A 12,560-nucleotide genomic window follows, 5' to 3' on the forward strand; every position below is an offset into this window, starting at 1 on the left:
GAATGGTGAAGTGGCCAGAGAGAGATGTACAGACAGACACAAGGCACCACACAAGAACAGGGCCGACAGGATGAGAAATACCGAGAGCAGTAACAGAATATCAGGACTCGGACAGCACACAGACAGGGAGGTGGGGAGGACGGGACAAAGGACCACCACTTAGGAAAAGGAAAGGCGATATGGAGGGTGGATGCAAAGGATGCAGACCGTGCAGCTCAGTTCTTTCCCGGTTTTACCACAAATGATTCTGCTCAAGACCAGCGTGGTAATTACACAAAGCTCAATCAGGCGAGTTAAGTGAGGGGGAAACCCAAAAATGTGCAGGGCTCTGGCCCCCCAGGACTGCAGTTTGACATTCCTGGCCTAAACAGAAAACAAGGAAGCGAAACAAAGAGACCCTCAGTGGGCAAACAAAAGGGAGACCAGGGTTAGCAGGAAAGGGGATCAGAAACTCAGCAACAGGCGGGGAAGACAATAGCCGCTACCTGGGCGTCCACCGGAACCTCAGCCTAGCCGCACTCATCTCCAGTCGACTCCTTGACAGCCGTATATTTCTTATGTGCCCTTTGACTCACTTTTACGCTGCTTCTGACAAAAGTGCGTTAAACTAAAAGTTAAATATAAATGGAAAAGTATATTAGGACAGACAAGAGGTCACAAAGAGGGTACAGAGAAGGGAACCAGCATTAAGCAGCAGAACTTATGAACTTGTGTTTACCCAGAAAGAGGCTCCTCTCCTGGCAAAACTGTTAGGAAGGTATTACTGACACATCAGCCAATGTGGACCTCAGTGTTTTCACGTTGGAAATAGCGCTCACTTTATTTAACGTTATAGCCAAAGCCGTCGAAACACATAAAGAAGTTTTATATATATACTAGTCTTCATTTCAACACTTTGTTGACCACATGTTTCCACCTAACTTAAGTTACATGGATGTACACAACAGACAACAAAGAAAAGCATTGATTCACTTCGTGTATTGCAGCCCTGGTGACACGCATTGGACGATGCAGTGTGGTGGACCAGGGTCATGTGAATAATGTAAAAGGTTGTGTGTAATTAGTGTCAATTGTGTTGTATAGTAATGTCATGTGTAGCATTATTACATTTGTTGTGTGAATAATGAACTGCACTGACACCCACGTTCCACGCACTGTGGCATGGGGGCACAGATACAGATATCAGGCTAAGTTTAACAAGCATTAAAGGCAGGATCCGTAGTCGCCAAGGTCCCTCTGCTGTGAAGCCTGGTGCAGGAACCCATGTTCACATAATAGACTGAGTCCTCTGTCTGATGTTCCCTGAAAGAGAAGAAGACCAGAGACCAAGAGATGAATTTTGACTGACTTACGTTTCATATGATTTATGGAGCGCTCACTGGTGACTACATGCTCACTGGTGACTACAGGCTCACTGGTGACTACACGCTCACTGGTGACTACATGCTCACTGGTGACTACACGCTCACTGGTGACTACACGCTCACTGGTGACTACATGGCTCGCACGAGCACCATAAATGGTTCCGGATGTGTACTGATATGTACGCGGCAAGGGGAGAATGTGCAGGTACCCATTGCACTAGTGCAGGGGTAGGCAGCCCTGGTCCTGGAGGGCCGGTGTCAGGTTTTCCATCCTACCTGACGAGTTACTATGTGCTTCCGATCAGGTGCGGTTCATCACAGACTAGGTAGGACGGAAAACCTGCTGGACGCTGGCACTCCAAGATCAGGGCTGCCTACCTACCCCAACGCGGACCTTCTTCACTGAGCCACTATCCAGACCTGAGGTCAGCAGCTCCACTCACTAACTGAGCAGCTTCTTTCCCCAACAGTCATTATATACAGCAGCTCAGTACGGTACTTACATTTCAGCCGCTGTTCTCGCTTCTCTCTGCTGTTTTCCTGTAAAAGAAAAATAAGCCATTTAATTGTATATTTAAGATGAAATATAATTTAGCACTGTGGTTCTCAACCGTTTTTACAGCACGACCCAATTTTTACCAGACCAGCTCAATTGTGACCTTATATGAAGTACAGGTTTCAATTAACGCTATGATCAATCGCGCAGTACACTGCAATTTACGCCAATGCCTATCGCACAAATCTGATTGGATGGGGCTGTGAATTTTAAATTAAGCATCTGGGTTTTGGCTTCTTGGATTGGTTGAGTGTTCACTAGTTTTGCGCTAAGCAGTTGCAGACCTAATACCTGTTTATATAGGTTAATTCTAGGATTGGGGCTGGGAAATCTGATCGCAGATCAGCATAGGAGCTCGCTGGATTTAAAATGCTTCCATTCCAAACTCTCAGAACTTGCTGATTTGGGTCGTGAACCATGGGTTGAGAATCGCTGATTTAGTGCATGCTTTTATCCAATGCAACATACAATTAATAAAGCAACTGGATTTAAGGGCCTTGCTCAGGGGCCCAATGGTGAAATCCCTCTACCAATCCTTGTATTCGAACCGACAACCTTCCAATTACAGGCACAGCATCCTAACCTACAGAGCCTCACATCACCTCGACAACTGCAAGCAACGTTAATGTGCGCTCATGGGAGTTATACTTGCACAAAAATATTCTGAGGGCAGAATGAAAAATCATTGGTTCAGAGAGATTACCAATCAGATTGTAGGGGAGGTAGGTCCAAGCAACTACAGGAGGCAGAACCCATGACATCTGATTTGTTGGTCCCGCCTCCTATAGTTGCTTGGACCCACCTCCCCTGCAATCTGATTGGTTATCTCTCTGAACCAATCATTTTTCATCTGCCCTCTGAACAATTTCCTGTAAGTAAAACTCCTACAAGCATATTGCATGTATCACTAGTCATCTTACTGGTCTACAGGATTCAGCCAACCAGCTTACGTTTATGCGACCAAATCGCCATCACCAAGACCAGCAGCAGCAACAGCACAATCACCGCTGTAATGATGATGAGGCATCTGTCCACCTGCCAAGACGAAACAGCTTTTTCATTCCTGTAGACTGCAGACACAGACCTGTACATCAGCACAATCCCAGTGAAATAACAGAATAGCACAGAGACTCCCTGTCTGGGGGTCAGATCTGACCCCTGGCATAGACGGCCATCGGATTATGTCAGTGGAATCTGAGGGGCTTCCACATAAACCTCTGCTATGACCTCCTATATCCTCCATCATTAGTATCTGGTTTGTGTTACAGAGCTGCAGTATTTCTGAGCAGAAACACAGTCCCACTCACATGAGCGCTGCCTTGAGGTGTGTTTGCAGCGGAACTTCCTGTAAAATAAGTACCATAGTAAGGTGCAACAAGAGGAAAACATAACAATCAAATTCAGAATAATGAGTTAAACAAATAAAAACACACTGCAACATTAAACTGTGAATTTTTTTTGTTTTTTTTTTTAATGCAGGATTATATTGGAGTGAACAGATTTACCGATCGCAGTCTGTGTCGCTGGACTGGCAGCATCGGTGGGTGATGCAGTCGTTTTGCAAATATCTGTTAGAAAGCATGTGTCACATATGATGTTACATGTGAACATGTGAAGGCAAGAGAGAAGAGCAGCACCGTCAGCATCGCAGGATGCACATTTGGACACAGAAAGAAAAACATCATAGTTTTTGTTACTTCAGAAGTATAAAAGGGTGTGTTGTACTTACTCTGCATAGTCAAGGTAACTTGGGTTTTCTGATCATTAAATGGTCCGTATATTTGCACACGACAGCCGTATATCCCAGAATCTCCCATCTCAGCATCGATGATGGTCAGAGAAACGTCACCCTGATTCAGGTCACGGATTAACTGATACCTGTGTGATTTTCTCCGTGTCACTTTAAATCCATCTGTTGCGATGATTTCATTGTCACAGCCGCCAGTAAGGGGTATTTCACCTCTTCCCCAGCACATATCATGTTGCCCGTAATTCCGTGCATCGTAGGAGCACGGCAGGGTCACGTTATACCCAACAAATCCGGTGATCATCTCAGAGCTCTCAGCAACTGGGAGGGAAAACAGCACAGAATTGGAAAAGACTGATAAACTGAAGGGCGACGCATCGTGATTAATCTGCAGGCTTTACGGTAAATATTACAAAACGGATTAAATGTGAAACTTACAGGCATATGACACTTTTCCCTGTTTGTTGATTACGTTAGATGGTCACAAGCAGAATAATATTCCCGTCAAACCTCAGTGTTATGCCGTACTTAAGCCTAGAATAACCTTTTAATTATCAAGTAACGTTTCTTAAACATGAATTATTTATTGCTCTAAATAATCAACTTACAATAAAATATTATACAAACTGATGATTGAAGCTGATGATTGTAATAAGCACTTACCTGGCATAATGTGAATCAGAATTAACAATAATGCCGGCATACAGGGGCCACGCGCTGTCATTGTGTAACAGAGACACACGGACTGTGTCCAGTGCGCACAGTGAGAGGCTCTTAACGCTCTGAAACATCGAAGACCTGCCACTGCAGCATGTTGGCCTTTTCTGCGGCAGAGAAGATCGTACTTCTGCACTTTGAGGTTTTTCGGTTCCAGATTTCAGACTGTTCAAGGTGATTTACAGGCACAGTTAGATACGACAACTAGACACATTCCCCACCCCCCCAATAAAAAAAAAATAAAAAAAATAAAAAATGATGAACTAGAAAAAACAACTAAGGAACTGTAGCGAAACTTTTTTTTTTGTTAACTTTGAAAACCAAAAAAAATAAAGCTAATTAGCTTCCGCTAAATTTAGTTCCGCAAACTGTAAATCTGCTAGCATTTTTACGCAGGCGAAGTACATAAAGATATCAGCCATCAACATTTGTAAATCCTAGAGTCACACGTATTTGTTCCGGTCTGTTGTGAGTGTGTCTGGAACAGTTTGTCTGATACGCTGTTGGCTGAGTACGTGTAAACACAAGACGTGATTGGTCGATAACTTTTAGCCCAGACTTCATACATGTAAGTGAATGAAGATATAGTCCATTCAAATTGGGATTCCCTAAACTAAGTAGAGAACGGGGGCCTGTATCATGAAGCTGGATGTCTTGTTTAGTTTTAATGGACTTTCTTTGTTCGCAGATGTTTAGTCCAGCATCCTGCTTGGGCCCCTGATTATTTTCCAGTTTCTGATTGGCAGAGCTATAGACCAATAAAGAGCTGAGATCCTCCTTCCTCGTTCAGGGTAAACTGCGCCATGTTTGTAGTCCACAAGCAGCCTCATTAAAAAATTTTATTTGAGGGGGGTGTGTGACTCAGCGTACTAAGCCTCTGTGGGTGGTTGCCGGTTCGAGCCCAGCTGCAGCACAAGAGTCATGTCTGTGGGACCATGAACAAGGTCCTTAACTCCCAGCTCCATGGACACCACTGCAGGTGGCTGCCCTTCGCTGCTAAATGTGCTCTCACCTGTACGCATGAGTCGTGGAGAGCAAGATAGGCAGGCAAAAAAAGAATTCCCCATACGGAATCAAGGCAGTATCATTATTATCCATCCATTTTCCAAACCATTATCCTACTGGGTCGCGGAGGGTCCGGAGCCTATCCCGGAAGCAATGGGCACGAGACAGGGAACAACCCAGGATGGAGGGTCAGACCATCGCAGGGCACACTCACACACCATACACTCTCACACGCATTCCTACAGGCAATTTAGCAAGTCCAATTAGCCTTAGCATGTTTTTGGACTGTGGGGGGAAACCGGAGTTTATCATTATTATTCAGTTGAAAATGTAATAGAAGGGCACCTTATTCATGCCCTCTAGCTCTCTGTGAAAGACCCAGACATACACAAGTGAAGGCGAAGTTCTGCGAGTCAGACGGCAGAGTCAGCAAACACATGACCATGTGAATATTATAACCAGAATTACAGGGGTGTGATCATCTCAGCTCACTCATAGGTACAGCAAATCGTCAGCTTTCCTTACGGGGGGGGCTTCCTGTAGGAAAAATCAGACAGCAATGGAGTAGATCTGATCTGTGATTAGCCAAAACAAACACCAGATGCAAATATTAGAAGAAGATTTTACTAAGATGAGGACCATTTCAAAAAAACCAACATCTCCAGATGTTTGGCGGGACGTTTTGTCTGACGCTGTTGCATTTAATGAAGGTTGAAACCCATTAACACTGTGCGTTCCCTTACATTTACAGATAGGAGAGAAATATTAGTCAAAGGAGGATTAAGTTAGAACCAGAACGGTATCCCTCGTCCTCATTCCAGCAGAAACAAACATTTATGTCGATACTTTAATAATAAACACACAATTTTTAAAATCATAACAATAAGCCTGAAGAATTCATAAAAAGATCTACACAAAAATTTCATATAATTGTGGCCGGCGTGGACAGCGGAAGTAAGCAGCACACACCCCAAACACCGGGGGCGGGCGGGGAATTCCAAACAGATCACAATAGGAGAACAATGTACTGTATTCAGCACTTCATGAGAATGGGGCAGTTACATCCACTGAAATAATTAAGCAATAACGTGCAAGAAGGGGGGAGGTTGTGCTCCAGCGTACCAATGATATACAGTCGAAGTAAAAAGTTTGTGGACCCGTTGGAATTTACTATATTCATGTGTAATTCCCATATGAAACACGGTCGTATCTCCACGTAAGTCACAATGATGAACAGACACAGTCTGTTATAACTAAAGATACACATTTTCGGAGGATTTTTAACCATATCGAATAATTCATTCAAACTGTGAAACTGAAGGTTGGAAACAGTAAGTGAACCCGAAGATAATGGCTTTAAAAAAGCTCATTGCAGTCAGAATTTAGCAAAGCGGGAGTCCGTTTAATGATAAGAGGTCAGAGGTGTGGCCTAGAATTACTGTGATTGATGGAAAACACTGAAGAGTTTGAGCTTTTAAAAAGAAGCATATCCAGGTGGGAGTCACGCCTCGCACAAAAGAGCTACGATCAAGAATTGTTAATTCACATGAGGCTGGAAAGGGTTACAGAGTCATCTCAGATATTTTAGATATTCATCAGTCTACTGTTAGGCAAGTTGTATATAAATGGAGATAATTTTTATGGAGGCTACTCTGCCTAGAAGTGGGTGCCCAGCCCGCAATGCAAAGTCATCAATGAGATGAAGAAGAACCCTAGATTGATGATTCAACAATACGCAACACGCTGAAGAAGAAAGGAGTCCATGGCAGGACACCAAGGACGAAACCTCTGCTGTCAGAGAACATTGCTGCATAGCTGAAGTTTGCAATAGAGCGCTTGGACACTCCACACATGTGACCCAGGCAGAGACTCGAACCCGGGTCCCAGAGGTGTGAGGTCACAGTGCTAACCACTGCACCACCATGCCGCCCCCTACTTACCAACAGCTTGCATATATTTATAAAGACAGTACCATATGCTGTATAATTATTTGCACAAGTATTTACACTATGTACAATCCGGCGCAGTGCATGTCAGTCCGCACGTGTTCTAGCCCTGTGGCATCACACAATTTTTGGTAATCCAAGGTACGGTAGAGTGGGCAATTCCCAGTAGCTACAATGAAAAAAACACTTAATGGTGTCATAAAAGTGAATATTTAAATGCACTTCCGGGCGACTTTAATCTGCAATTTGTCAGAGGCAGCGGCATCTATAAAAGCTTTATCAGCACAGTTAAATTTAACTATAAAGACTGCAGACAATTCCATATTTCTTGTTATTATTTAACCACGAAATTCGCTAACACAATTTTTACCACGCAGTGTCTTTTTTTAAATGCACAGCACCTCATTTTGTATATGCTTTGGTGGACGTTTTATTGATTGCTAGGTTTTCCAACATAATCCGATACGTAATTTTTGTCAACGGACAGACACAGGCCAGCATATGTGCTAGAGGCAATGCACCGGATTATGATTAGCCTGTGTGCTTTGAAATATCAACTTGCTGATTTATGTGCAAGAAATATATCAGACTCCATTTATAAGCACATGCTGGCGAATGGACACATACTCCTAGAGATGATTTGTGTCAGGGCCAACAGCTGTTTGTCCCAATTTTTTGTCTTCTCCCTGTTTGGCCAGTGGGTGTCGCTGGTCATCCTGTCCTCCCCTTTGTTAGTCTTTAGTGTTTCCCCTGCTTCCCTGATGGCCGCATATCCCAATGAGCTGAGCATGTGGCTACTTATCAACCCCTCAGTCTTGTGTTCAAATTCTGCCTCCTATTTTTGTAGATTTTGTTCCCTGGTGTTTCATTTGTTTGAGTTTTCCAGTTCCTTTATCTTGTGATTTGTATTCAGTTTTGGTTTCATACTTTGTTCCTGTGGTTCTGTTTTACCTGTCTGTTATTCCTCAAGTGTAGATTCTGTTTCTTAGTTTCTCTGTTAGTTTGAGTTCCCTGAGTTAATTATTAGTTTCATCTGTTGCCTGTTCTTGTGCTGATCGTTGTGTGTTTCCTGATTGCTCGTTGTCCTGCACCTTCCGTGATTGGTTAATTGTCTCATGTCTCACTCCTGCTGTGTCATTTAGTTTCTGTATTTAAGTTCCTGTCTTAGTTCAGGTCCTGAGTGGGTCACTGATGTTGCTGCATGTCAGTTGCTGCATGTCAGTTGCTGCATGTCAGTTGCTGCATGTCAGTTGCTGCATGTCAGTTGCTGCATGTCAGTTGCTGCATGTCAGTTGCTGCATGTCAGTTGCTGCATGTCAGTTGTATAACTTGATTGTGTATTCCTGCGTGTTGTGTATTTTATACTTAGCCTGCCAATTTTAATACATTTTCATCAAATATCCGTCGGAATTTTCTGCCAGTTCATACAGGCTATCATCAAATTTGAAATAGGGACCCACTAATTATAGTATATTACCTGTAAAAGAAAATAGCTTTTAGAAAATGGTTCTGACATAACTTTAACCCATAACTTCACCCAAAACTCACAAGGGGAAGCGAGAAGTGGTGGTACGTATGTTATTGTGTTTACGAGATTTTCTATTTTTTTTTTTTTTTGTCAGCGAAGCTCTTGCCCTCTGATTCATGTGTGAAAGCTGCTATTTGTGGGAAACATCACTCACGACTTCCGCTTGACATTTCATCACTGCTGAATAGTGTTTCAAACTTATTTTAAGAAATGACACAGAGGCATGGATTAAGTTTCGAAACTTCACATAAAGTTTATATATAGAACCCTTCCCAGTATAGTCGTCCCAAACCGCTAAACAAAAGAGTTGATTATGAAATTCTCCAGTTTAGGTCAGTTTAGGTTAGGGGTACTGAAATGGCAGACTCCAGCACAATTTAACCCAGAACCCCATAAACAATCAAATGCCCCCCCCACCCCCCCGGGGAGCTAGGGGAAAAATTGGCAGGGGTTCCCAAATCAGGGATTTCAACCCCACTGGGGAACAATATATATATATATATATATATATATATATATATATATATATTTCTTTTTTTAATGTGAAAAGATATTCAATTTTTAGAGTAACTGCAACCAGCTGAATGTGATGATTCTACCGAGGGGGGAAAATGGTCAGTGAAATTGGCCTTGTCGCAGCCGCCATCGACCTTTGCAGTTTTATTCGTCCTTATTGAGTGCAGATTGCCCTGGGCTACCTCCAGCCATAATGTAAATTAATTAGCAGAAGCTAATACAAGCCGAGATGCCTGTTAGTCCGAGGCAGAGAAGGAAACAGGGTGCGCCACCGAGTCAAAGGTCTCAGTTATCCGCAGTCATAACTTGGCATTTTCATATCACACGATCAAGCGGAAGGAACAGAATAGGCAGGAGTGGAGGAGAAACATGCACCTCTGCAACCATCGGCCTCTGAACTGCTCATCATTTTTCTGACCGAATGTGCGTCTTCTGACTTGGAATATCTGAGCGCTACTGGCAACGACAAGTTCCTTTTTTGGCCTGATGCAGAGCAGGATTGTTGTTCTACATAGTGACCACCAGGGGGACACCACGGACCGTGGGCATAGATAACATGTCCCCCCCCCCCCCCCACAAAACACACACACTCCACATCACAGCAGATGGAAAGGCTACTACAAAAAAAAAACACACGTGGTATATTTTTTTGATAAAGTGTCTTATTACATTCTCGAATGCCGTTGTATGTAATAATAATAATAATAATAATAATGCATATAGAAGCATACAGTTTATACAGTTTATAGAAAAATATCCATCCGTCAATCTTCCAGATCCAGTAGGTGGTCTTGGTGAGTCTGGAACCTACGTTGAGAAGTACTGGACGCAAAGCAAGATGCAGTCTTACGTTACAGACACCAGGTCACCTAACCACACTCTCAGAAAAAAAGGTAAAAATTTGTACCTTTTCTTGTCACTGGTGCTGCACCCTCAAGGGACTGCCAATTGTACCCTTAGCTGTAGGTTATTATACCTTTTAAGGTACAGATGTTGACTCTGAGGAACATTTCTGTACCATTGACGGTACATTAAAGCTGTTTGTACCTTTGGGATGTTCCTCAGAGTCCATTTGTACCTTAAAAAGTACAATTACCAAGGTAAAACCCCAATGACAAGCAAAGGTACAGATATTTACCCTTTTTTGTGAGAGTGCACACCGATGTGCTGTGGGTGGATATCAGAGGCCCTGGTGGAAATCTCTGCAAACATGGGGAGGACACTAACCCTAACCCTCAGAGTAAGGGCCAGGCATTGGACCGCTGAACCCCACCAAAGAAGAGGCTAAGGGGGAGGGGGGCAACCCTGGACAGGGCTAGTTTTTTTCCTATTTTTTTTTTTTGCTAACAAAACACATAGATCAAATGTCCACCCGTATATTAATTTTGGTTAAGATAGTATCCATCCATCCATCCATTTTCCAAACCACTTATCCTACTGGGTCGCGGGGGGTCCGGAGCCTATCCCGGAAGCAATGGGCACAAGGCAGGGAACAACCCAGGATGGGGGGCCAGCCCATTGCAGGGCACACTCACACACCATTTACTCTCACACACACACCTATGGGCAATTTAGCAAATCCAATTAGCCTCAGCATGTTTTTGGACTGTGGGGGGAAACCGGAGTACCCGGAGGAAACCCCACGATGACATGGGGAGAACATGCAAACTCCACACACATGTGACCCAGACTGAGACTCGAACCCGGGTCCCAGAGGTGTGAGGCAACAGTGCTAACCACTGCACCACCATGCCGCCCCTACCATAGTATAATCTATTATAATATATCTACCCGATCTACCCACCAGCTTGACCGTACCCTCCCCCGATCAGCAAATCTGTCTGCCCCCACCCTGTTTAGTAAGTTGATACCGCTGGCACCTCACAGTTTGATTAGCATATTAATGACCTTCCATCATTTATAATTCTCTCTCATTTCTCTTTCGGTTCCAAAAAAAACAGCTCGTTTGACTTACTTCGGGAGCCCCCTGCACTATCAGGAGAGAAGTACCAATTTGTGGCTTTGAGGGTACAAGGGTCTGCCAATTATACCCTGGCTGCAAGTAAGTGTAACTTTAATTGTACAAAAATGGACTCTGAGGAACAGTTTTGTACCATTGAAGGTACATTAATGTTATTTGTACCTTGGGGAACAAATGCTGTACCAGGGCTGTGTCCTTTTTTCTGACAGTGTACCCCACGTCAACCTAGCGCCCCCCCCCCCACCCCCCAGAGGAGGTAGTCAGTCTCTGACCGCTTCTGTGCAGCGAGTTTGATTACCTACAGCCTTTAACATAAGATTATATGTCATATAAAAACACGTACCGCCGCAGTGCAGCGTGACAGCGTGCTTCGCCGTACCGTTCCCCGGGACGGCGCGTGGGCAGGGATTTGGCTCCAGGGGGCGCTAGCAAATGGTTCCTGACCAGCAGGAGCTCCGGTCCCAGAGGAGACAGCCTGACAAATGGCACCGAAAGCTTATATCACCTAATGATTCCGCACCTTCCGCCGGAGAGTCCAAGGCTCTAAACAATGCGACTTTCCGGGCTTTTCCGCGTATCTGCTCGTCATTTCGGAGGAGAAAGCAAATCCATAAACTCTTACCACAGCAGGTGGCAGAGGAGAACGTGTGAAATCGTCTTATAAAGCACCAACTGCCTGCCAAAATGGCCGCCAAGAAGCAGACTCGTTTTTATTTTATATCTTGCCCTTTTCCCCTCCATTTTATTAGGAAAAAAAAAAACATGAATCATTTTGGTTAATCTAATAGCAAAATAATGTGGCGGTTTAGTGCGATCGGCTTTGTTCAAATTGTTCAAAGGCGCTATATAAAAAATAAATTGAATTCGATTAATCTTGCTAGCACTGTGCACTTTAAAAGCTGATAGTTATCATTTAACCACAGCCTTTAGCTTTTATTTAATTTTAAACGATAGGTGCATGTGATGTCATCGTGAAGCCGTTACTGAACAGCACTGAGTGGCATGTATAGTATTCGAGATATAAAACATAACATCCTCTACAGAGGACAGGAAAGGCTCACTGGGTCCCAGGAGGATACAGGAAATAGTTCTGCAGAAGCCAGCAGGGGCGGCTGGGGACCAGCCCGGAATTCCACTTTATCGATAGCAATTACCTACTAAAACAGCAAGGTGATGCTATTTATGGTGGCCGTCTTTCAT

General features: G+C 43.8%; 1 protein-coding gene across 8 annotated transcripts in view; it reads right to left on the reverse strand.

The window, feature by feature from the left end:
• The window catches only part of LOC125720116 (uncharacterized), a 49,361-nt gene extending 44,739 nt beyond the window's left edge, over positions 1 to 4,622 (reverse strand). The window contains exons 1-2 of one of the 8 annotated variants that reach the window (XM_048995229.1): positions 4,331 to 4,622; positions 3,799 to 3,988 (exon numbers count right to left, since the gene is read on the reverse strand). In XM_048995229.1, coding sequence (XP_048851186.1) covers positions 3,799 to 3,988; positions 4,331 to 4,391 — 251 coding nt within the window. In that variant the 5' untranslated portion in view covers positions 4,392 to 4,622. The remainder of the gene's footprint in view (positions 1 to 3,798; positions 3,989 to 4,330) is intronic. The other 7 variants (XM_048995238.1, XM_048995226.1, XM_048995230.1 and 4 more) reach the window with 7 other exon arrangements.
• Positions 4,623 to 12,560: the final 7,938 nt, after the last annotated feature.

The sequence above is a fragment of the Brienomyrus brachyistius genome, chromosome 24, assembly GCF_023856365.1.
Source record: "Brienomyrus brachyistius isolate T26 chromosome 24, BBRACH_0.4, whole genome shotgun sequence".
NCBI lineage: Eukaryota > Metazoa > Chordata > Actinopteri > Osteoglossiformes > Mormyridae > Brienomyrus > Brienomyrus brachyistius.